A 25,886-nucleotide genomic window follows, 5' to 3' on the forward strand; every position below is an offset into this window, starting at 1 on the left:
ATGTATTGCAAGGCAGCTAGAGAACTCCGGGGAAGTGACTGCACATGCTGATCCAATGTTCAGGCCCCCGCCCCTCCAGATAAGGATTGAAGTGCAATGTTCAAGCGCTGTATTAGACAACGCTTTTTTCAGTTTATGGATCAGGGTTGCAGTGTTAAAATAGATTTTGCAGTGCAGTAGGAATGCATCAGTTACCTTCCTGCAATTGCAACGCAGAAATTGTAGGATAATTCTGCCAGGAAGAGCATAATCCCTAAACTCAACAGGCGCTCATTCCTTCCGGGTATGTCAATGAACTGTATTTACTGGGTACTGCATGCAACCTCCCCTCCCCCCTTTTCCCGGCACACGAAGGGCTGGAGTGGTACTTCCGCTCTGCGAGGGTACAGACACTCATGTGGGTCAGATATGGGCACTATCCTGGTGAAATGTGCGGTGACAGATTTCACCATTCAGTGGCTTCTCTGGGCTGTAGCGAGCATTCTGCAAACAGAGAAGTTTTTTGACTTGGCAGGTTGGTGCTGAGGGAGTGGGGCTAGCGGCAAGAAGTTTACAAGCGGGGGGCGAGGGGAATTGAACGAGATTTCAATTTCACGTGAATTTCTTTTTGCCCAGTTCTTGCAGCACCTTTCTTCTCCTATCTTTGTGTTTTGGAAGATTGGACGTTGTCGGGTGTTTATGTAACACGGGTGTTATGAAACATTCTTCGGAGTTGGTCATCACATAACTTCTGTAATGGCCTATTCAGTGCAGCAGCTAAACACACTAGTTTTCTGTTACTAGTTATGCGTATATAGAATTAATGATCACAAGTATCCTTTAATTTATACAAACGGTTGCTCTTCAACTGCTGAAGGTTTGCTCTGTGTTTTACATAAGACTTGAACAATTAGAACAGTTTTCTTTAGATCAGAGGAGATTTGATAGAGTTTCAAATTATGAGGGGATGTGACAGTGGCCTGGAATCAGGGTGCAGAGGTGCCACATCAAAGGTTACTACATAAAATAAGAGTGCATGGTGTAGGGGGTAACATATTAGCATGCATAAAGGACCGATTAGCTAACAGGAAGCAGAGACTAGGGATAAATGGGTCTTTGAGCAATAACTAGTGGTGTGTCACAGGGATCAGTGCTTGGGGCCTCAACTATTTACAACTTATATCGATGACTCGGATGAAGTGACTGAATGAAATGAATGTATGGTAGCTAAATTTACCAGTGACGCCAAGATAGGTAGGAAAGTAAGTTGTCAAGAGGAGTTAACGAGGCTACTAAGGGATATAGATATGTTAATTGAGTGGGCACAAATTTGACAGATGGAGTATAATGTGGGAAATTGAACTCATCCACTTTGGTAGGAAGAATAGAAAAGCTGAATACTATTTAAATGGAGAGAAATTTCAAAACTTGGTGGTACAGAGGGATCTCGGTGTCCTGGTACATGAATCACAAAACGTTAGTATGCAGGTACAGCAAGTGATTAGGAAGGCAAATGGGGTATGTTGTTTATTGTAAAAGGAATGGAATATAAAAGTAGGGAAGTTTTGCTGGAGTTGAACAGGGCATTGGTGAGATCACATCAGGAGTACTGTGTACAGTTTTGGTCTCCTTGTTAGCAAAAGGATATAATTGCGTTAGAGGCAGTTCAGAGAAGGTTCACAACTCATTCTGGGGATGAAGGACTTATGAAGAAAGGTCGAACAGGTTGGGCCTTTACCCATTGGAGTTTAAAAGAATTAGAGGTGATCTTATTGAAAACATATAAGATCCTAAGGGGATTTGATAGGGTGGATACCACGAAGATGTTTCCTTTTGTGAGGGAGACTACAACTAGGGGTCATAGTTTAAAAATAAAAGGTCTCCCTTTTAAGACAGAGATGAGGGGACATTTTTTCTGAGGGTCGTTAGTCTGTGGAATTCTCTTCCCCAGAAAGCAGTGGAGGCTGGGTCATTGAAATTATTCAAGGCTGAGTTAGATGGATTTTTGATCGACAAGGGAGTCGAGGGTTATGGGGGGGGGCAGACAGGAAAATGGAGTTGAGACCACAATCAGATCAGCCATAATTTTATCGAATGGTGGAGCAGGGCCGAATGGCCTGCTCCTATGTTCCTGGAGCTATAGGGATTAAAGGTAAGAGGTTTAGAGATAGAGCAAGGATTGAAGGCACATATTTAAGGACCAGAGGGGAAGATGAGAATTTTTTTTTTATGCAGGGAGTTGTTGTGATCTGCAACGCACTGCCTGAAAGGGCGGTGGAAGCAGATTCAACAGAAACTTTCAAAAGGGAATTGGATAAATATTTGAAGGGGAAAAATTTGCAGGGCTATGGGGAAAGAGCGGGGTGGTGGGACTAATTGGATAGCTCGACCAAAGAGCCAGCACAGGGATGGTGAGCCGAATGGCCTCCTTCTGAGCTGTAAGATTCTATGTCAACATTTAATAGGTTAGATAGGTAGTTGAAAGAGGATAAAGGGATATGGCAACAGAGCAGGCAAAAGGGATTAGGACACAGCTTGTGTGGAGGATAAACACCAACATCGCAGACTGGTTGGGTCATGCTGCCTGTTTCTCTGTTGTAATTTTGATGCAATAAGCACACAAACGAATAAGGAACAAATTGTAGTGTTAGAGTGGGCGTATCTGTTCGCTGGCTCAAATCTTGAGGCATCTGCAGGCTTTTCCCTGTGTTCCCCCTTTAAATATCTGTTCATATTCTGCAGCTCCATTCAGTAACATATAGATCATCTGTTTACAGGATCAGGGACCTTCTGCATATTGACTTACCTGAGTTATAGGTGGAATGGCACCAGCTACCTCAGACAGAAAATACAGAGTGTATTGGTAACCGTGTGGTCCTTGAGGTGAGGATACAGCAGACCAGATTCAGAACTATAAATCTGAGCTGAGTGTCCTGCATGCTTTATTTTGACTGCAAACTATTCCAGCCAATCTTAACTGGATCTATTCTGTACAATCACTCTTTCAAAACATATTTCAATGTTTTATCTTTGCATGGAATTTTCCTTTTAAGGCATTTTCTCACCTTCACTTTTTCAAATGCTGGCACTGGCTAAGTTGGCAGAGGAGTAACCTGCTGCCAGCCACTAGGAGGTGAATGAGTGGTGTGCAGGTAGTGCCCAGTGCCTGATTACCAGCTAGGCACTGGTAACTCAGCAAATGGAGGATTACGGGCATGGGTCTGCACTCTTTCACTTTGTGGTAAAATATATTCCTTAATGCGCGGGGCCTCCTGTGTTTTTTCTTTCTTTTGAAAAACAAGAAGGGTTTCAAACCAATCATCCCAGACTAGGGATACTGTACTTTAAGTGGCCCTTCCATACACCACTTAGAATGATAAAATAGTACAGGACAGAAGGAGGCCATTTGGCCCATTGAGTCCGTGCTGGCTCTTTTGAAGAGCAATCCAATTAGTCCCACTACTCCCCCACATTCCTGCAACGTTTTCCTCCTTTTGTGACTATTCCTATGGGAGCTTAAAGTGACGCCTATTCGACCATGGTGAGCATCACAGCCAAGCCCAATCCTGCCCACAAATCACTTTAAAGAAGGAGCCCGGACCAGGAGCTTTAGCTGACCCTCTTTCCTCAGTCTGATACTTAGCAGTGGTGACTCTGTTGCTGTCTTGGTTGATCAGCTAATTCAGCACAAACTGGGGATTAAGCCTAGGACCTCTGAATCTAGGTGGCTCAAATTCACTTTGTCCAGTGCATTTACCAGCCGGAAGGGGTATTTACAAGATAATATATAATATTTCTGTAACTTTGGTGGAAAAAAAATGAAATTAAACTGAGCTGTTGCTTGTGAGTGGATTGTGATTTCTTATTTTTCCTCTACACTGCCTTTAAGCAAGTACCAGGAAATCTGCCCAGTCCTGATCTAATTTTAACTAAGAGCAGCTGGTATAATATCTTATGACAAAGGGCTGCTGTCAGTAAATGGAGAAAAGCATCCACTTTGAGACCTTTGCTGAGAAAATGGCGAAATACCACATGTTTAGCTGTGGCCTCAGCTTCTCACAGATGCTAAACTTGGCGTGTAAATTGGGGGGGTGCGCAGGAGCTGAACAAGCAGCAACTCTTTCCCTCCAGGGAGTCTTGCTGTGCTGCGCTCTAGGTGTGGATGGTCCTGGACTTTCTGTATTCAGACTGTATTGAAACTTTTAACATGCAGTGTCAGTGCAAAACATTTCCCTTTTGCACCAACACTAGCATTGTTGTCAGGCGTGCCCCTGCTTAGTGCCAAGAATGAAATATATGGAGCATTGTGCACATCAGTTCTGCAACGGCTCAATAGAGAAGAACTAGATTGTAAAGACAATACAAGTGAAATGTCTGTGGCAGTACTGAGGGTTCTTTTTTAATTCCAGACTGGGCCTGTTTCTGTTCTTGAGAGTGCTAAAGGAAGGCCGCGATAGACGTTTCAATAAGGTTCGCAACAACCCAAAACAGTTCTTTGTTTACTGGACTCTGCAAGGTGAGTTTACTTGGGGGAAGGGAAATCAGTTTATTGAAAGTATGTTTTCCCCATTCATTAATATTTGAATCCCCTTCCTTTGCCTACTGGGTGGGCAGCAGTGGGTCTTCCAGCCAGTCACCAGAGGGAACCCAGGACTGCCCCATCCATGGGCCCTTTTCCACCCCCAGGTATTCTGTGGGAAGAGGGGGTGGTGTGTATACTGCAGACTCTAAGCAGAAACTTAATTTTACTTATTAAAGATTGGGGTTTCTATTCAATAAAAGAGAATCACTCCAGGAGAAATGGGAAAGGCTTCATTTTTAGAAGCATTCCATTTTGTACATTGGGAGATGCACTATCCAGTCAGTGTTCCAGGTCTGGCCAACAACAGCAGCTTACAATTATATACTGTAATTTTAATGTAGATAAACACCCCAAGGTGTCTCACAGGAACATTATGGAACAAAATTTGACACTGAGCCACATAAAGAGATATTAAGACAGGTGACCAAAAGCTTGGTCAAAGAGGTAGGTTTTAAGAAGGGCCTTTAAAGGAGGAAAGCGAGCTGGAGAAGTTTAGTAAGGGAATTCCAGAGCTTCGGGCCTCGGCCCCCAATCGTGGATGCGCAAGAGGCCAGAATTGGAGGAGTGTAGAGATTGGGAGGGACAAGCCCATGGAAGGATTTGAACACACAGATGAAAATTTTAAATTTGAAGAGTTGCCAGACTGTTGCCAATGTAGATCAGCGAACACAGGGGTGATGGGTGAACGGGGGACTTGGTACAAGATAGAATGCGGTTAGCAGCTCTGGATTAACTTAAGTCGCAATTCCCATTTTAAATAAACATAGACCTTCCCTGGACTCTACAATAAAAAAAATTGACTAAGCATAATTGCATAAATCTGTATAAATTGACTCTTTACATACTTGTTCACTGTCTTCCGCATTAGGCTTATGAGGAAGGAAAATCTATGTACTACTGTGGCTGTGATCATATTGACTATTGCTGATTCTCTTGGGTATTCCTTTGAAGCTGTATGGGCAGATAAATTAATGCATGTTCTCTTTCCACAATTTCAGTGTTACGACTGCTGGACTTTGTAGTATGGTTATGTTTTTAAAAACTGTAATCTTTAATAGTGTAAAATGGACATTCGGAGGAAACATGTGACCACATACTAAATCTGCCCAGAGACAACCCAAGGGTCTTGGTTACCATAAGAACAAGGAACCCAGAACAAGACCCTTTTGAAAGCAGATGCAAGGTTGTAACACCTGAAGCACAATGGGATTTGCTCTCCCAGGCACTCGGATTGTAAACAGGGAGCCAGAGGCTCTAAAATGCAGATTTGAGTTGCAATTTGTAACATCTGGAAACAAAGGAAGGCCCAGCTGGTTTTGCTATGGCCAGACTTGTGGTCTCTGAGAATCGTCAAAGGCAAATGACTATTGACTTTTGATCTGAATAAATTTGATAGGCTTTCCTAAGTCTGGAGACTGAAAGGAAGAAACCAGCACAAATAGTCAGCTGGCAGCCTAAAGAGAGGGAGGGGGAACCAATGAGCTGTTTCTGGGGTCTCCAATACAGCAAAAAGCTGCTGAGATTTAAACCCATTTCAAAGGCTTGAGGTTTGTGGAGGAGAAAAGACCAATGGGGTCACCACAGATTGCTTTATTAATGGAAGTCCAGTCAAATGTGCTGGGAAGAAGTGAGCGAAGAGGACGTTGGCTTTGATAAGGACTGGGAGATCCAACCCATTGCGGCTGGGAGGAGGTTGGGACTTTTAACTGAAAGGATAGCTTTTCCCCTGAGAACGCTGTGTAATATATAAATGTGGTGTGGGGTTTTCGAGTGTGTTAATAAGTTAATGGGAAATACCTACCTCTGTAATTTAGTTTATTCGCTAAGTACTGTTTAGTTATAGTAAAAGTCTTCAAACGTGAAATTTTGTCGTGATTCTTTAATCGGTCACTGGGAAGTTCATATCTCTTGTTTTAAAGTTAACGGTCTCTACTGAGGTCATAACAGTCAGCATTTAAAAAAACACTTGCGGTCTGGGCTGCCATGTGCTAAAATGCCATAGCTAAGTCTCTCTTGAATGGTTATTTTGGTATGCCACATTAAAAAGAAATGTAAAGTTTTGTTCCTGTTTTCTAGGTGTATGGATCTTCATAACACTTCTTCCGACACTAATTCTAAACACTCAGGAAAAGGACCAACCTTTGTGTGTCCTAGACTATACAGGGTGGATAATCTGGATTTTGGGCTTTGCTACAGAAACAGTTGCAGACCAGCAAAAGTGGAATTTCAAAAGTGATCCTGAAAATGTTGTAAGTGATCTTTTACTGTACTTCTAATGACCCTCCCCATTTTTTATTTCCCTAGGGTAGGAGGAAGCAAGGGAACGTAGTGACAATTTGCGATATACAATCCCCAGGATACTTTGTATCATTGGAGAAAAATATTGCAAGAATTCCCTGCATCTCTACAAATCATTCCGAAGACGCACCTTTCAGCTACTATAGCATTGGCTCTGGTTTCCTCACAATCATGATGTTATACACGGGACACAATATTCGCCGGTAACGAACTACAAGTTTCAACAAATCTGTCATTATGACTGTCCACCTTGTACTAGTCATATTGGAGCATTAAACACAGGCAGTTGGTTTCAGTGTTGACAGCTGGTTTGAGCATAAAAGTAAGACTTGATCATCAAATTAAGTTCCTGAGAAAGGGACCGATTGCTACCTGCTTAGATTATATCCAAGTATCCATTACTCTCGCTTCTCATAGAAATCTAATTTGAAGTTGAAAAATGAAGTACCAGCCAGCAAGTCGAACATTTCTATCTGGTGCTGTATTGCAAATGTACATTTGGGGACAGTACAGAAACATTTGGCATCTTAAGTATGACACACCTCTGTTTGCCACTGTCTTTTTCTCAGTTTATTAATTATAAAAAGGAATAGTAGAAGTTAGTTTACTGATAACTATCCAATTTGAAAATATGAAATACTGATGGAAATTCAAGCAATTCGCAAGTTTTACATGCAAAATTTCAACCCTGCACATTTTCACATATGATTACACTTTTGAAATCTGCCTAATCATAATAAAAATTGCAGCAGAGATGTTTAGTTTCATTAGCCTGTTAGCATCCTAATCATAAGTCGTCCTACACGACCTGGTAGTATTAAGGTCTTTGCAAATAAAATTAGTTATTACTAACTGCTTGACATTTTTGTTCAGTGGGGCAGGGGTTAATGGAGAAGACAAACAAAAGGACATGTACTCGTAAGGATTTCACAATATTGTTATTTTTCCGATCAGGGCAAATTCATTCAAACTGGAGTCTGGGCTTACAGTCGTCACCCAAACTACCTGGGAGAAATGCTTCAGTGGACTGGCCTGTTCATCTCTGCTTCTACTGTAATGAAGGGAGTGGATTATGTCAGTATGCTCTCACCTGTATTTCTGTGGTACTTACTTACCCACGTAAGTGGAATTCCAACACTGGAAAAGCAAGCAATGACAAGGTGGGGACATGATCCCGCTTACCTTGAATACGTCAAGAACACTCCAACCTTGTGGCCGTTTAAATTTTAATGCAAGTTTTCCTCTCTTCCCCATATTCTGTAATAAAGGTGTAGATTTTCAGGTTGAATGGTTTCTTGTGTTTCACAATCTTCAGGCTGTCATTCTTTAAGAGTACCTGTGTTCCAGGTATTCCAATCTTTTAGCCGGTGATCCAAATACCTTACTTGAAACTTGCATTATGGTTACGTTTCACTTAGTAACCCTGGTGTGAGGATCAATGCAACGATGACGGAGATTATGGGATTTGGGGAAAGAAGTTTTGTAACTATGGGAATTGTTTCCCCCTTTTCCTCAGATTTTAAGTTAGTAGTTTGCAATGTCAGCTACCCGAAGAAAAATAGGGTGAATACCATACACAATCTAATGTCAGCCAGCAGCAAATAACTAATCATTGGCTGTAGGATATCCTTATAATTTCTCATCCCTGCAGTGATAACAGCTGGGCTGAGGAGGGGGAAAGAGAGAAGATTAGCAATGGAATAAAGACCACATAAGACACCAAGGAGTGAATTTAAGGCCTCTGATCTACAATGAGTTATTAATACACGTTTTGCTTAGTTTGTTCCTTTTGAACCATGTTGCATTTGTTGTTTTTAGGCATTCGTTCTACATTGTATCCGGGTAACTATTTTTGTGAATAGCCTCTTGTAAATTATCTTGCTGTTAACAAGGCAGTGTTTCATTTTACAGGAGAGATGTGTCCAGTGGGCTGAGAATTATCCTGTTGTGGCATTAGAGTTTGAAATTTCTCAACTGTTCAACAAAATAAAATTTTATAATGCAGCCCTGTTCTAGGTACTTTGTACTTATGCTCAATTCAAAAAGTCAGCAAATGTTTCCACATTGGTGGGGGGGTGGAATTTTAAATTAGAGACGATAAATAAAAGATACACACTAATAAATCCAACTGGGAATTCAGGAGAAACTTCTTTAGCCAGAGGGGTTAGGGTGGCAGCCATGGTTCAGTGGGTAGCACTCTCACCTCTGCATCAGAAAGGTGTGGGTTCAAGTCCCACTTCAGAGATTTGAGCACTAAAATCTAGGCTGACACTCTAGTGCAGTACCGAGGGAGTGCTGCACTCTGAGGTGCCGTCTTTCGTGTGAGATGTTAAACTGAGGTCCTGTCTGCCCTCTTATGTAGACATAAAAGACCCCATGGCACTATTTTGAAGAGCAGGGGTGCTATCTCTGCTATCCCTCAAACAACATCACTAAAACAGATTATCTGGCCATTATCACATTGTGGGATCTTGCTGTGCATAAATTGGATGCTGTGTTTCCTACATTACAACAGTGACTACACGTCACAAGTACTTAATTGGCTGTAAAGCACTTTGGGATGTCCTGCAGTCATAAAGAGGACTATATAAATGCAAGTCTTTTCTTAGAATGTGAAACTCACTACCACTTGCAGTAGGCAAGGTGAATAGCATAGGTGTACTTAAGGGGAAGCTCGATAAACATGGAGAAACTAATAGGTATTACTGGTAGGGTGAGACGAAGATGGGTGAGTAGAGGCTTACGTGGAGCATAAATGCCAGCATGGACCAGTTAGGTTGAATGGCCTTTTCGGTGCTGTACATTCTATAAATTTAAAGCCTGGCTCAGGTATAAAATTAAAACCCGACCCGACTACAGCCAACCCAAACTTGCGCCTGACCCGACACAAATATTCTTCATCTGTTCCGGCAGCAGGCGATTCCTGCAGCTGGAGTTGTGGGGAATCATGGGTAAGCCTGATCCCATGACTTCCTGGAAGCAGCATTGTCCAGCCCAACCCGAGCCAGAATGCTGGACTCGGAATCTCGGCCTGAACCCGACACATGTAGCCAGGCTTTACTAGAAATAACTTACTTACCGAGGACCCGAACTTGACCTTGTGTATAAAGTATCTGGGATAGCAGAGCAAGGGGAAATGTATCTTTTACTATCAGGGTATGCATTAGAAATAGCACAGGATCACACCAGGCACATCTGAACTCACCCACTGACAGAAAACACCACCCTGACAGAAGGCAAAGTTCAGACTATTAAACACTAAAAGTAGTAAGATTAAACAAAAAGAGCAAGTCAGTAGCCTAGATAGAGTGCAGCACTACTCTCATCTGGTGCAATCCCCACCTAGCTTTTTAAATAACTAATTTTTCATGTTTTAGCTAATATCTTATGGTACAGTGACTGTACAGGCTGGCTATATACATCGAGCCCAAGGCACCTTTGGTGGTTCTCAGCCATCCATTCTTTACCCTTTAAAATGTTTATTTTTCAAATCTTCATCCAGTTCCCTTTTTAAAAGCTGTTATAAGTTCTGCTTGAAAAGGAGTTTAGTTTAAGCAGTTACTACTTTCTGAAATGTATACTGTGGTTAGGAGCAGGTAGAGTCATTTTTGTAATTAAGCAGGTTAAGGGGAATGCGCTGTGCCTTGGAACATGAGAAATGTTTGGTTCACTGCACCCTTCCCCCTTAAAGAAAATTGTGGGAAAGGAGCAACAGAAAGTTATGTCAGTCTTAAGAGATTACCCTTAGATGAAGCTATTACTTGAATTAGCACACAAAACCAAACTGCTTACTGCAGTCTTACATATTTATCTTTTCCTACTTGTATTGTTCCTGAAGTTCATCCACAAAGAACATTGTGATAACCACTCATTGTTCAAGAGGTATTGTACTTCACAAAGTTGAATTTCAATATAGATAAGTGAGGCAGTGTATTATAGTAGGAAGAACAAGGCCACATACTCCTTGGGAAAGGAGTCCAAATGGGGTACGGGAGCAAAGTGATCTAGGGGTACAGATTCACAGTCAAAGTAGCAAGATAACAAGGCCATAAAATGCAAACAAAGTATTGGGGTTCCTTTCTGGAGGAATAGAATTGAAAAACAACTTGTATGAAACTACACCCAAGAGTACTGTGCACAGTTCTGGTCTCCATATTATAAAAGGACAGAGGCACTGGAGAAGGTGCAAAAAAGATTTACGAGGATACTGGAACTGAGAGGTTATAACCATCAGGAACAACTGAATGGGCTGGGGCTCTTTTCTCGAGAAGAGAAGGCTGAGGGGTGACCTAATGGAAGGGGTTTGATAAGATAGATGCTTCCACTTGTGGGGAGGGCTCCAATAGTCAGTCATTTACAGCATAGGATAGAGTCATTCAGCCCATTGAGTTCATGCTAGACTCAATACTAGAGGACACAAATATAAAAGATAGTCACTAATAACCCAATAGGGAATTCAGGAGAAACTTTTTGTTTAACCTGGATAGGTTCCACATTCTAACTAGCTACCCCAGGGAGTGGTTGAGGCAAATGGCATAGATGCATTTAAGGGGAAGCTAGGTAAGTACATGAGGGAGAAAAGAATAGGATATGAAGCGGTTAGGTGAAATAGGTGGGAGAAGGTACTTGTAAAATAAACATAAGCTCGGACCACTTGGGCAGAATGGCCGATGATTTCTTTGCTGTAAGTAACTACAAGGACTGACACATTGTCAATAAGTGGATGAGTGTTACTAATGTATATTACATTACAGTATTAGTCAAAAGATCCATCCTTTGACTGGAAATCCTACAGGATACTGCCAGTTATTGCAAGACTGGGGCATCAACAACTGTGTGTAGCATTGTGAATAGGCACCTGTACGTTTTTAAAAAATTTTTATAAAAGCAGAGAGGCTCCAGTCACAATTTAGTTTATTTTCTGAAGGAAGGCAAGGAGAAAACAGAATACTAAACCCAAAGGAGGAAATAGTGAGGTTCCACTGAGGGGTAAGGTACTTTTTACCCCTCCATTCATTCATGGAACATGGCCGTCACTGACAAGGCCAGCATTTATTGCCCATCCCTAACTGTCTTTGAGAAGGTGGTGAGCCGCTGCAGTCCAGGTGGTGTAGGTACACTCTGTGCTATTAGGTAGGGAGTTCCAAGATTTTGACCCAGCGACAGTGAAGGAACAGTGATATAGTTCCATGTCAGGATGGTGACAGACTTGGAGGGTACTTACAGCAAGAGTATAAAAAGCACACAAAACACCAGAAAGTTGATCACTAACATTTAACTGAAGCGTTTGAAACATCAGAGCGTGCATTACACAACAGTACAGTGAAAACTACATACAATGCACTGTGCCATTTAAGATGGTATTCAATTTTAAGTATGCATCAGTGAAGCTGTAGCGACCCCTCAACTGATACTTGGGAAGCATATCCTCAAATGATTACAAACACTTCAGAGACTAAAGCTCTAATACAGACTTTTACAGTATCTGTGCGTTTCAACTGAGAAACAAAAAAAGCTGCATTAGTGACAGCTTGCATGAATTTTCGCTTGGATTTAACTTTTGTGGGGGAGACCCACAAAGTTTGCAAGAAAACAGGATGGAGCAAGGATTCTACAGCTGAAGGCAAATCTTTGGTACTGGCCTTTTATAATGGTTACCACTCAAATGACTAAAAGGGATATTAATATTAACAAACAGATAAGAGGGAATAGATGCGTTTACAAGTTCTGTAAAAGCTACATTTAGATTATGCCATAATCTATAGTTTAAGAATCTAGTCTACATAACATACAACTTATTAGTTGGAGACAAGATACTTCTACTTTTGGCAGCAATTTTCTATTTGATAAGTATTGAATGCATTCAATAACTCTGCATAATACAGAACTCTATTAATGCATATTGCAAATCATAACAGAAGTAAGCACTTGGCCTTAGTCTGTGCCCAATCTAATCTTGCACTTCAAAATTGCTCACACGTTACAATGTCTGTTTACACACACAGATAGCGCCCCCATAGAGCAGATTAAACATCTATTGTAAAGAAAACACTTCAATGTAGTTTTTTTTCACAAATAGAAGCTTCTGGTTATCAATGGGTTAGAAAGTATTTGGATGAACTGGATTTAACTTTGCTACAAAAATCAAAAGCAGCAAATAAATAATAATCTGCAAGGTTTTACAATGAAACCTCTATTTATTGAATCACTTCAAGGGCCACGGTAATCCCAAATTTGAAGAGTTCTGTGCCCAGTCTTCTGCTGAGACCAGTTTCCACAAAATGGTTCACTGCAATCTGAAATGCATTTTATGAAACTAATTTCTTTGACAATTCTCTGTAGCGCCCAGATTGAAGTTCACACGCCCTACCAAAAACGCCACTGGTGATTTGAATGGCTCGATAGCTGCTGATGTCAAAGTTGTGAACAAGTAGGTTTAAAATTAGGTTTGTTTTGTAACTAGATAAAAACTGCTGCCAACACGATCAATTGGGTTAAAAGCTGGCAGTTCAAAGCTGGCAGAAGTCGGTACGTGCCTGCAATAAATAGAACCACGTAGGCAGCAAACTCATTCTGCAGCACGTTTGCTTTGACAGATTCTCACCAAAGCACAGAGGGAAGCCACAGAATTAACGCACAAGTCAAAGGAAGGGAACTGCTTAACACAGTATGAAATTACTACATACATACAGGCTACCCTTGAATAGTTTAACCTCCAAAAGCAGTAAGAAATTTAAGCATTTAAAATATATTTTTTTTAAAACTCCCAATTAATAGTTCCATAAAAGGCAGGCAATTATGGAAACAAAATTTCTTACAGATCAATAATAAGACAGAAATATCCAGCAGCATATATTAAATTATTGGATTATAGCAATCCTTTAGTTTTTCTGCATATGTGTCCCATTCTGTAGTAACTTTGTGAAATAATTTTACTTTGGGCTTTTAGTGTTAATTTCCTGAGGTGGTTTTCTAAACCAGTTCTTGGTCTAAAGGTTACAAGATTCAACACTCAGCCTTCCCATAATGGTAAGCATTAGTATTACAAACTGGAATATAGAAGTTATCTACTTAAAAATAGGCTCACAACATTTAAAAAAAAAAGTACCATCACTAATAACAGACGTCAACTCCACTACATTTAAAGGATTACATTGCCGATTACACATTATTGCCTAATGCAAAGTATAAAACTGCTGTATTAAGATTGCTGTATTATGCAGAGGATAAATACTTAAAAACTGCAGTTAGCACAAGTAGTTGATTCAACGCGAACTTCCGAGGAATCGGATTTTGATTTTTGGTACCATTTGGTTAATTTGCAATTATTTCAACATTGGAGAGGCAAAAAAGTTTCCAGTTCGATTGAAATTGATAGACTGCTTGCTCTTGCTTCCAAACCTGCAAGACATTTAAGAGCATTAAATCAGGGAAAGGATTTTATGGCAATTGTTTACTGTTTTGCACATCAGATTTCAAGGTTATAAATTTTAGCACAGTAGTGGAAAAGAACTTTAATCCCCCTAAAAGCAATAGCAGCGAGACAGTTATGCCATTGAACACAAGCAGACACAAAACGCACAATGTCACTTCAACTTAAATCAAGCAATTTGAGTACATTTAGAACATCCAGTCAGACCCAAATGAAGAGGTAAAGACAGGGCCTGGTGTTGGTCAACAGGAGAAAATTACTAGAACAATCCTTCACCATAATTCTGGACATTACAGTTATCTTATTGTGTGAATGTTGAACAGGTGCTGTCCACTATTTTAATGAAGACATTAACCAATTTATTTAAAACAGATTGTCGTTGAAAAAAAGACCATGAAATGGGACTGTGCAGTACATTAGATAACACATTCTGTACAAGGGAGGGACCGAGAAGGGTTTGTGCAGACAAAATGCCTAATTTCAGCTATGTTACTACAGGAAGGCACCAAATAGAAGCCAGCATTCCCACTCAGCAGAGTGCAGACAAGGAACAGTGACCATGAAAAGGGGAAGGGGGAAGAAAAAAAAACACGGAGAGAGTGTGTGTAATTACAAGTGAGACGCACTCGAGAGCAAGAGCGCAATATTAGATCATCTCCGGTCACTTTGAAGCAGCATTGGCAGAGATGGAGAATCAAGTCAACCACTCTCTGCCAGAGATCTGGCAGGGATGGGTAAATGGGGAGTAACCAAGATAAAAACTGGCACCTGTAACATGGCAACTAAACAGCATGCTCTAACTATCATTTCTCACATCTGATTCTAAACTGCAGAAGCGGACATGTACTTACTTGGGAGTGGTCTTGGTCAGACTGGATTTGACTCGTGCCGATAAGGAGCTGGACGAGGGGGTCTTGCTGATTATTTGATGCTCAGGTGTGGTAAGTGGCCCAAGCATGCTCACTAGGGAAGAAAATTATAAAATCAGAAAAGCCTAAGTGAAATTTATGTCGAGACACTTTCATGAAAAACTAAACCTAAACTCATGAGATTGGTTCCCTCAGGTCTGCACTAACACTGAGCTGCTCACGGGTGGTTATTATGTCCTGGAGCAGCTCCATTTGCAGGTAGATCTGTCTTTAGGACTAGGTTTTACCGAGGAGATCTGCAATGCTGCATACACAGCAGTACCCGACTGATTAACTTTTCCTGGCTTGGGTGCTCCTGGATCAGGACCCAGGCTGGTGCAAAGTATAACCTGCATGCAGGAGTAATATAGCTTCTCCAGAATAAGTGGGCCATGCTATCATTAGAGCAGTTCCAGATGCTACTGAAGACCTGAAAAGTTGAGTTGAGTTTTCATGGAAGAATGAAAGAAAATTCATAACTACCAAGTTGGAGACATGAAAAACAGATGAATACTTTCCCCTCAAAGTATTCCCCTTGGCCTCCCTTCTCTAAATGAGATAGGTGTACAATGGGGTTTTATCACATCAGCTACTTTGGAGAGACACTACATTAAGTCACATATCCATTTTTAATAATGCATTTTTGTTAGCATTCCATTAGTTCACTTCCGAGTAGTTTGAAGCACCCTTTGACTTTGCAATTACCATGTGATAAATGGGACAGAATTTGTACGGGTAAAATTCAAGATTCAAAATCAAGACTTGTTCTCCATGACCAATTGTTAAAAAGGCTACACCAGTCACTTGTAATTTTAATGTGACACAGCTGCTTAATAACCAAACCTGCTTGCCTAACTCTCACTGTTGAACCATACGTAGCTTAATGATAACAGTACATGTGAAAAAAAAGCTGGCACCTAGTCAGAGGCTGTGATCGAACTAATGGATCTATAGAACACTGATCAACCTCAAAGCTTTCTTCATCATTTGGATGTCATCAGAACTGTTGATCTACAGCTATATAGCAAAGTTTTAAACAAAATGGTTACAATGCTACAATGGAGTAAGGTTCTTCACGTGCATCCCTCGCATTACAAAAGCAAAGGGTGCACATCTCTGGAGCCGATCTTTGGTTAAAAAGCAATGTAGAATTTCTGGATTTTCCTCCCTCAAACTCTGGATGAACCAATGGTTATTTAATTGGTGGAAAGCGGTAAAAATGTATTTGAATGGTAACTTGCTACAGCTGCCAATCATAAAAGAAAAAGACTTGCATTAATATAGCAGTTTGTCACATTTCTCAAACATCTCAAAAGTTTTTTTTACACGAATTACTTTGACATGCAGTTACTGATGTTGGTAAAAACAGCAGCCATTTTGCACACAGCCAGATCTCAAATAACAGCGAGATGAATGGCAGTGTTGTTTGGGGGAGGAATGATGGCCAGGTCACCAAGAGAACCAACTCCCTCATCATCTTTGAATAGTGCCACGGGATCAGCTGAACACAGACAGGGCAAGGTTTAAATGTCACAACTGAAAGATGGCATCCCCAACAGTAAAGTACACTATACAGCACTGTAACATCAGTAAGGATTATGTGCTCAAGTCATTCAGTGGGGCTTCAATTTGACCTCCTGACAACGGAGCCTAGCTAGAACACGACTACATGGTCCAAGGTTTTTTTTCCCTGCTCATGAAAAATCCATCCCATAAATGATTTTGAACTACTGCAAGGAACACAAGTACACAGCTTAAAACAAGTCAGAATGCCATTTTATTAATTTTGAGAACCACAAGTGTTACCTTTTATTTCAGGAGTGCTGTAAGCATTAGAATTTTCAATGATATGATTAGGTTGGACATTCTCCTGTTCCACCATCGTAAACTGGCTCCAGTATTCCGCTGGCAAAGATAGCAAACGCTCAACCACCTACCAGAAAAAGGAGAAGCTTAAGATGGGTTCAATTTCAAAACAGATGCGTGAAAAAGACTGCTTGCTACTGTTTTACCTGAAAACCTTGTGCAGCTACAGATAGCTAGTAAGACCATAAAACATTTATGTCACTAAGTTCCAGGGCAGGCGTGTTCGCTTGTGTTAACCCAAAGCAAAAAGATAAATGTTCACAATAAAGAGCGATTGCAGAAACATTAGATGGACTTTCAACAGGGAACACCAGAAATCCTCTTAGTCTTGTGCCTGCAGGGGGACCCTTTTCACCTCTGTGCACACTGCACCAGTGACAGCTTTCTGACATCTGCACTTTCAGTGTACACAACAGAAAATTTCAAATTCTGACTTCCAGAAGCTTTGATCAAGAGAAGCTATGTTGTTTCACAGGACTGTGAAACAAAAGATAAACTTCAAAGCCTAAATGTGGCCAATTTGTCCTTCTTCAGCTGTTGAAAGGTAAGGCACTAAGGCACACTGCAACAGCTTGGTTACATACCTTTGGTTGCTGCTTGGTTTCCTGCAGCATTGACATGGGAGCTGGATCAGGCGTGGAATAACCCACAATTGTAGGGCCAAAGACCTTGGCAAGGTTAGTTATGTCCATCTTGCAGTTTGGGCTAATAGCCACTCTAAGAAAGGGAGGAAAAACTTGAGTTCAGATCGTTATATCAAATGTCATCAACTTGTTGGTTTACTTGAACAAGCTAAATGAAACAAGTGAAATGTTAATCAATATTTTAGCGCAATACAACTGTTCAGAACAATAGAACCAAGTGCACAGGCCATAAATACCTATGATGCAATGAAATTCAGCTATAAAGCCTTTTAAATGGTTTCAGTTAAAAATGACCTTAGAGAACAAATTCTTTGAATGTTCAAATAAAGTGAAACATTTCTGCACCACAAAAAAGTTGTATTCTTAAAGGTTTAAATCCATGTTATAAAGCTTAAAACTGTCCAATTAGTGCAGCACAGACACGAGGGGCCAAATGGCCTTCTTCAATTTTTCTATATTTTGAAGTTTAACACAGCTTCAACTGCTGAACATCAAACAAGCAAAAGCTCTTGATACATTAAAAACTGAAGAACCATTTCAGGAGAAACCACCAAGCTCCAGGAGAATAATGAAACAGACATAATGCAGCTAACTAACAGCACGAATACACCAGCTGACACCCACTTCCCACTCCAAGCACTACACCCCTCCTGCAATAGGACACCAGCAGCTCTACCTGCCCACTTAATTCCCACTGGTACATTTGTGATGGTGGGGTTTTTCATTAATAGTACACAGCACAGTACAGCTCTGCACTGGAAGCAGAAAAGGGTCGCAGACAGGATTTAGCTAGCCCTCCTTGGAGTAATCCAAAGCAATCCGTAAAACAGCACACAAAGGGACTCCAGAGACTGGGTATGCAACTACCCCATCCCCAAGTCAATGGGAAGAAAACAGAAGCCTGTGAAACAGCACTCTCTCCCAAGCAGAGGGCACCATGCCTGCTCACTAGTGCAGGGACCACTGACACTGCTGCCTCCAATCCACCAAAACTGTGACAGCCATAGCTCAGTTGGTGGCACTCTTGTCTCTGAGTCACAAGGCTCTGGGTTCAAGTCCCAGTCCTGGATTTGAGCACAAAAATCAAGGCTGACACTACAGTGCAGCACTGAGGGAGCACTGCACTGTTGGAGGTGCCATCTTTTGGATCAAATGTTAAACCAAGGTTCCATCTGCCTGCTTGGATGGATGTAAAAGAACCCCTGGCACTGTTCTGAAGAGGAGGAGAGTTATCCCTCAATTAACATCACTAAAACAGATTATCTGGTAATTTTGTTCTCTTCCCCCACCCCTGCTTCACTTGCTTAAAACCCATTACATTTTTAACCGTGGCCAGTTCTGATGAAAGGTCACAGACCTGAAACATTAACTCTGCTTCTCTCTCTACAGATGCTGCCCGACTTGCTGAGTATTTCCAGCATCTTTTGTTTTTATATCTGGTAATTATCACATTGCTGTTTGTGGGAGCTTGCCGTGCACAAATTGGCTGCCCTATTTTCTACATTACACCAGTGACTACACTTTAAAAATACTTCATTGGCTGTAAAGGACTTTGAGACATCCAGTGGATGTGAAAAGCGCAATATAAATGCAAGGCTATCTTTTTTCTTTTATAAAGTTTCGATGCTGCATTCACTCCCTGCCCATTGTTACAGAGAAAAGCAAGAAACGGATAGAGCAAGACAGAAGGAAAAATAAGAGCAAAATGAGAATTGGACACATTTAATCAAGATTTTGACCAATAAGTGTTATTCATGTGTGACCCACTCACTGGCTGTGACAAATGCTGCAAAAAGGTGGACACCCAAGCTACTCAACATTCTGAATGGCAAAAGATCCCAAATCCAAACATACCTCTGCAGGTGATTCATCAGAAATGCCAAAGTATCTCTGTTGGGCTGTGGCAGCTCACTGATAGCCTGGTACATTGCTGCAATACTGTTATCATCATCAGGGATCTCTATAGAATGAAACACAACATTGGCAAACCAACCAGTGCAACATCCTAGCCCTCAGGTAAATATCAGTTAGAAATGCTGAATTCTTGTTGAACAAGTGAAATGAATTACGTCTACATTTCCCAAGAAAAAAAAAAATCCAGTTTCAATATATATGCATAATTTCATCCTACCCCCGCACCCTTCAATATACTGAGAAACAATGACATACCATAGTACCAGTTATACAATACCATTAGCCTTTACATTAAAACGATCAGTTTTAGACAGTTCCAATAAACTACACTCCACTCATTCCATGTTCTTAGCAGTAAACTTGCCAAAAAAGATGATTTTCATTTTTTTTTTAAAAAAACAAATGCTCAGATGTAGGGGAAAAACAAATGGCTCCAGAACAGTGAAAAGCAAACAATTGCTGCTACTTTCCATTTAGGACATCTGAAGGGCGGCGCAGTGGTTAGCACCGCAGCCTCACAGCTCCAGCGACCCGGGTTCAATTCTGGGAACTGCCTGTGTGGAGTTTGCAAGTTCTCCCTGTGTCTGCGTGGGTTTTCGCCGGGTGCTCCGGTTTCCTCCCACAAGCCAAAAGACTTGCAGGTTGGTAGGTAAATTGGCCATTATAAATTGCCCCTAGTATAGGTAGGTGGTAGGGAAGTATAGGGACAGGTGGGGATGTGGTAGGAATATGGGATTAGTGTAGGATTAGTATAAATGGGTGGTTGATGGTCGGCACAGACTCGGTGGGCCGAAGGGCCTGTTTCAGTGCTGTATCTCTAAACTGAACCCCCAAGTGGATTTACTGCTTTGCAAGATATTCCTGTATCTAATGTTAAATGAGGAAAGATGTTAAAATGGTACCATTTAAACTAACTACATAGCTGCCAAATTTGTGTGCTTTTTGAAAATTGGAACTATAGGTTCTGCATTCATTTTCTCATCAGATGGCGTTGACTCCTTACTGGGATGTGATTTCACAGGTGGAAGCTGACTTCTGGAACGTCACCAAAAGACTGCTCCTTCGTGTACACACCTTTACAGCAAGTGTCAGCGGGCTATCTGACCACAGGAGACATCACAGCCAGTCCCAACGGTAATACTGGGTTTGGTGATATCCACACATGGGCACTTCCCAGCAGGGGTGACAGGGCAGTGATCAGGAGCAGGAACCCGCTCGATTATCTCCTCACTCATCCAAAAGGTGCTGAGTCTAATTTCAGTGACTTTAATCATCATGGGTGAGATTTGACACAACACTGACTGGCTTCAAACCTGGGAACTTCTTGGCAACAGACATTTCATTTCTTTCAGGTAAACTAATCTGTAAATTCAAAGTTAAAAGAACATTTGATTCTTCAAAATATTTAATAAGGTGTTTTAAACCTCAAGCTTTGAGCCCCCAAAACAGAAATGATAGCTAAAAAATGGGAGCACCAACTGGAATCTTATACACCCTCAAAACACACACATAGCAGTTGGATTGTCCATACTGAGGCATAACTCCATGTGCAGTTATTCAACAAACAGACTATTTTTTTCTCAATGCTGGTCATTCGAACCAAAATTTACAAACCTGCTGCATTTACAAATGCTGAATACAGTTTGAAAGTCACAAGGGGCTCCTTCAAATTCCTTAGGAAGTCTTTCAGAAGCCCACAGACTGCATGAATGTCGTCCACTTTACTGAGCAATGGCATGTTCTTCCCCTTCAGAAACTTCTCTTTCAGCTCTTTCACAGTGCGGTCGCACCCCGAGATACGGTACAGACCAGTCTAAAGGAGACATCAGTTACTTGTACTGTACAACGAAACTTAATACACAGTTTACAAACCCAAATTGAAAATATTTCTGCAAATCTTTAATATACTTTTCAAAGTATGTTTTTTTCCCCCCAACATACGGCCCAATTAACACTCAAATTTTAAGGTCCATTCCCCTGATGTTAACAGGGTGGCAATGGCCTCGAAATGGAGTCAACAGCCTTACTGCCCTGTTAACTGCAATGATGTGGCTGGTGCCATTTTGAAAGCAGCCTACCACTGCGTGCCCAATGCACCTGCCCATTTCAGGTGCTAGTCTGTTGTAATATGCACAGTTTGGTCCTAGGACCTGGACTGCCATTTTAGGTTGGAATGTGGCAGGTGCAAGTGCAGCAAGAGCAAAAGGCAAGGGCGAGATTATTTCTGTAGGGTCTGGAGTGCTCCTCCAGGCCCCACAAAAATAATCTGGACTGTTGCAGCTTCAGTGCTTCACCTACACAAACCTTGAATTTCACATCTTGGAATCAGTTATTGAAAAACTTCCATGATATAATAGTCTGAGGAGAGGTAAAAGATAAATGGCTTGAAAATTTAACACCAACTCATAGAAAAGGTTTGAGGCACTCCAGTTTTATAATTTCAAATCAAGACTACAAGTCAGAGTATTAATAATGAAAGGTTTCATCTTTCAGAAAAATCAGTCCTACCTCAGATAAGCCTCTTTGCTCAATTTCATTGATGCAATGCACCACAATAGATGGGATCATGGGTGACGTACGCGATGTAAAATCTGCCAACACTCCCTGGAAGCAACACAAATAAAGTGAACAGTATTTCAAAAGAACTACCATCGATACCAGACTACCAGATAAGGCTGCTTAGTTGCACATTTCATTCACAAAGTTACTGTATACACCCAAATGGATGATTTGGTCAACCATGGAGGCCATTTATCACAAAGGAAATACAATATGGAACACAAACAGATAAATTTTATACCCCTGCGCTGCATTTGGTTACACTACAAATAGCTGCTTATCTTCGCTTGTTTGAGTATGGATTGGTTGACACCAAGATGGACTAAACTGTTGAAAAATTTCTACTCAACTTTAGCTTCTGTTGTACTTTTGGTTTGAAAATGCTTCACTGCCTATTTTTGCTGCCTGAAGTCTATTCCACAGATTTCTAAACTGTCAAATTGAATCTTACCTCTCCAATTTTTACAGGTGTCCCTGCCAAAGTTGGGATACAGGGGAGTGCACAGCGATCTCTGCATTCAGGGTGAGACACCACTCTGCAGTCTCGGCACTTCAAGGCCAACTTCCCAAATTTGATCCTTTTGCCACAAGGGACACATGACTCGGGCTTTATAACCTACAAAAATAAAGAGACAGATTGTTACTTGGAATATTGCAGTACTATTCCAGGCTGATGGGGAACTAAATTTGAGGTCATTGTAGCACATACTTGCATACCCAATGTGATCTTATACACTTTAAGCAGTCTCTTCAGAAGCACGGGCAAAAGCCTGGGATGGACAACCCATTACTTTATATTGGGCCCCAAAGCTTTGGGTCATCCTCGGTTTGCGTATTAGGCTCAAGTCCATGTACAGGGGCCAGGAGAATGTGAATAGAAGGCTTGCGCTCAACTAAAAAGTTCTTAAATAACTTCAAGACATTATGTACTCCAGACAAATCCCAGGAAACATTCTGGGACAAGCAAAACTTGAAGTCAAAAGCTTCCATACAGGAAAGTGAAACACAAACAAAGATTGCAGCAACATACTGATTAAACAGAAGATAGCAAACATCAGAAATACCGTTTTAGAGACAAACTCATGAGTCCTCATCCCTCCATTAGTCTGAGGTGTACTACAATGATCAGATCTACTGGCTACTGATGGTGTGCTAGAGGGAGTTTCCGAAATGGCATCAAGGTCTTGTCCTTTGAGATTTGCTTTAAAAAAAAAGAGAAATTGGAAATAATGTAAAGTCATGGAGAATTTAGCTGGACAGGGAGAACAGTTCAAATACACAAAAAAAAAGTCACTGAATTATACTCGGTCAGGATTCAAATATAGAGAATTGTCCAAATTCACTGGTTATCAAATAGGCCACCTGGGAACTCAACTTTCAGCTTTCATGACATTCAACAAAATCATAAAAACACAAACATTTGATCAGAAGCAACATGTGCCAAAAATGAACAATTTTGTCATTAAATCAACTGTACTTTACTACTAAAAATCAGCCTGGCAAATTCCCAATGCGAGTGAGCGAGAGAAATCGGTGTCGCGGTTATTGTACAGTTCCTAATGCAGTCTAGGAGTAAAGGGTTGCACAGCAGTGTTATCACCAGCCTAGCAGGTCCCCAGTCCTTCCTCTCTGCAGGGTGCATGGTCAGAGGAGATAAACAGGGCAAGCAAGAGCAAAAGGTATTATTACCAAATTTATGTATAAACCCATACTGATGCACAGCAAAACTAACCAGAGGAATTACTGGCCTATGTTTAAGCAAAGTATTCTGCATTTCCATGACAACTATACCCAAAAATATTCTACGCTCTGTTGTGCAAATTATATGAGTGTCAAGCCCAGTTTTAGCCAAGCTGGATGCCTGTGAATCCAACAATGGGAAGGAAGTGTTTCCAGGCAAATATAGATCCACTGTGGCAGATGCACTCGCATCTACCAACTGGCACCCCCAAAATTAAATAGAAAGCAGGTGTTTATTTGATTAGGATTAATTGCACGAATTTGTGCTGCCATCTTTCCATGGAGGAACATATTTATGACCAAACCTGCTGAAGCTTATTTTAAAATTACCCTTGACTTTTAAAATCAAGCTTTCAATCTAACTATTAAAAATGAGTGTCTGGGCTCCCGCACCAGTTCAGCTGTTTAAAATGGTGAGTAGCTGAGCCACAGAGACCAGAAAAAGGTACCCAAGCTCAATCCCTGGCTTGTGCTAAGTTAGCTGACTTCAGTAGGACAATGGCACTGGCTGCAAATGGCTTCAGTCACACATTACCACCTCACCCTCCCAATTCCAACGTGAAGGATAGAAAACTGTGCAGAATTCCCATTCCTGATGTATACAGTAACCCCCAATTGAAAGTACTGTGCTGATGTCGAGAGGATGGGGCAGGGATGATTTTGATGCATTTGTGTTCACGATACAGGTTCGCCCTTTTAAAAAAAAAAGCCACCTGGGTGAACCTCCATTGAGAACGGCATCCATGAAACCGTAGCCCAGTAAGGAATTGATTGCCTTCCAAAAAACATTTTTTGGGGGTCGCTTGGGGGGGGAGGAAAGAGAAAGATGGAGAATCCAATTAAGTTGGTAGTTATGAAGTAGAAATTCTCCAGTTTAGCACCAACAGCAATACCAGATTCTCAGAATATCTGCAAATAATTTATGAAAGATTTTACAAAACTGAAGCCAAATCCCTCAGCTGATGTATGAATCTTTCCAACAAAACAACATGGCTGCCAGTTTCCATTTTGTGCACCAATTCCCAGTGCTAACCGCATAAGATAAGACCTCAACATTTTGTCAATGGAGCTCACCTGTTCGCCTCCTGCTTCTTGTCCAGTATGGCACAGTTTCGATTGTAGAAACTGCCTCGATCGGCCCACCATTATTAGGCAATGTCAGAGTGGTTTTAGCCACGATGGAGTCATTTCCCTGAACAGATAACCAAAACAGTCAGCAATGTCCTGACAGCATTCCCATAAACACAGAACAATATCTTTTCTCTTCCCCTGTCCTTCCCTCCCTCCCCCACCACCATATTAGAGAAATGCAATCCACACAGTTCTTTTGTAAACCTTGGTGGCAACTTCTTTCCTCACAAAAGGCTTCAAGAACTTGATTCCTTGATTTAACTTCTTATGCTTCGTTAAACTGAGAACACCAATAAAATAGCTCTTGTTGGGGACAGTCATCAAGGCTGAACTCCTCTGCTAATTAGGATCGCTCTTTAGTTGGAAGCAGAAAAAGTGGAGTTTAGACTGGTATGCAAGAAAACAAGAAGCCACCATTTCAACTACATTAAGGCTTTACTCGTCGGGGGTGGGGGGCTGCTGCAGCTCGCAAAATGGAACTTGGGTCTTTCAAAAAGTAGTTCAATTGGCCAAGACCCTGACTACAAAGGCCTTATACATTTAAAAGCAAGGTAGTGATGTAATTACATTACAGATCCAACGGAGTCACCCTGATTCATCTTGCAATGGTGAAAATTGGAAGATTGCCAACAATAAGTATATATTTGTCTGGAGCCCATAAAGCGATATACAACGCCCAGACAAATAAACTTTTTGGAATATGAATTGGCCTTTCACTTGTTGGTGGCGGAGTTAAAACACTAACGCAGGGGATCTCAAATGGCAGGCTGCAGTGGCTTCTGGACCCCAGAAACCTTTTACGTGGACTGCACAGGATTCCGAGGTGGGAGCCC

At 41.2% G+C, this 25,886-nt stretch overlaps 2 protein-coding genes across 4 annotated transcripts in view; one reads left to right on the forward strand and one right to left on the reverse strand.

Annotated features, from left to right (window-relative positions):
- The first annotated feature begins 338 nt into the window (after window positions 1-338).
- On the forward strand, window positions 339-8,863 carry si:ch211-210c8.6 (uncharacterized). Its single transcript, XM_068024913.1, has 5 exons — window positions 339-514; window positions 2,757-2,862; window positions 4,389-4,495; window positions 6,638-6,810; window positions 7,814-8,863. Exons 1-5 carry the CDS (start codon window positions 409-411, stop codon window positions 8,087-8,089), a joined length of 768 nt encoding a protein of 255 aa, XP_067881014.1. The 5' UTR covers window positions 339-408; the 3' UTR covers window positions 8,090-8,863.
- Window positions 8,864-12,118: 3,255 nt separating this feature from the next.
- Window positions 12,119-25,886, reverse strand: part of racgap1 (Rac GTPase activating protein 1) — a 36,318-nt gene continuing 22,550 nt past the window's right edge. For all 3 annotated transcript variants that reach the window (XM_068024959.1, XM_068024960.1, XM_068024961.1), the window contains 10 exons: window positions 24,997-25,114; window positions 23,247-23,383; window positions 22,634-22,798; window positions 22,132-22,227; window positions 21,238-21,436; window positions 19,564-19,669; window positions 17,650-17,782; window positions 17,006-17,132; window positions 15,143-15,254; window positions 12,119-14,260 (listed from right to left, as the gene is read on the reverse strand). In XM_068024959.1, the coding sequence (XP_067881060.1) occupies window positions 14,185-14,260; window positions 15,143-15,254; window positions 17,006-17,132; window positions 17,650-17,782; window positions 19,564-19,669; window positions 21,238-21,436; window positions 22,132-22,227; window positions 22,634-22,798; window positions 23,247-23,383; window positions 24,997-25,114 (1,269 nt within the window). In that variant the 3' untranslated portion in view covers window positions 12,119-14,184. The remainder of the gene's footprint in view (window positions 14,261-15,142; window positions 15,255-17,005; window positions 17,133-17,649; window positions 17,783-19,563; window positions 19,670-21,237; window positions 21,437-22,131; window positions 22,228-22,633; window positions 22,799-23,246; window positions 23,384-24,996; window positions 25,115-25,886) is intronic.

This window comes from Heterodontus francisci, chromosome X (genome assembly GCF_036365525.1).
Source record: "Heterodontus francisci isolate sHetFra1 chromosome X, sHetFra1.hap1, whole genome shotgun sequence".
NCBI lineage: Eukaryota > Metazoa > Chordata > Chondrichthyes > Heterodontiformes > Heterodontidae > Heterodontus > Heterodontus francisci.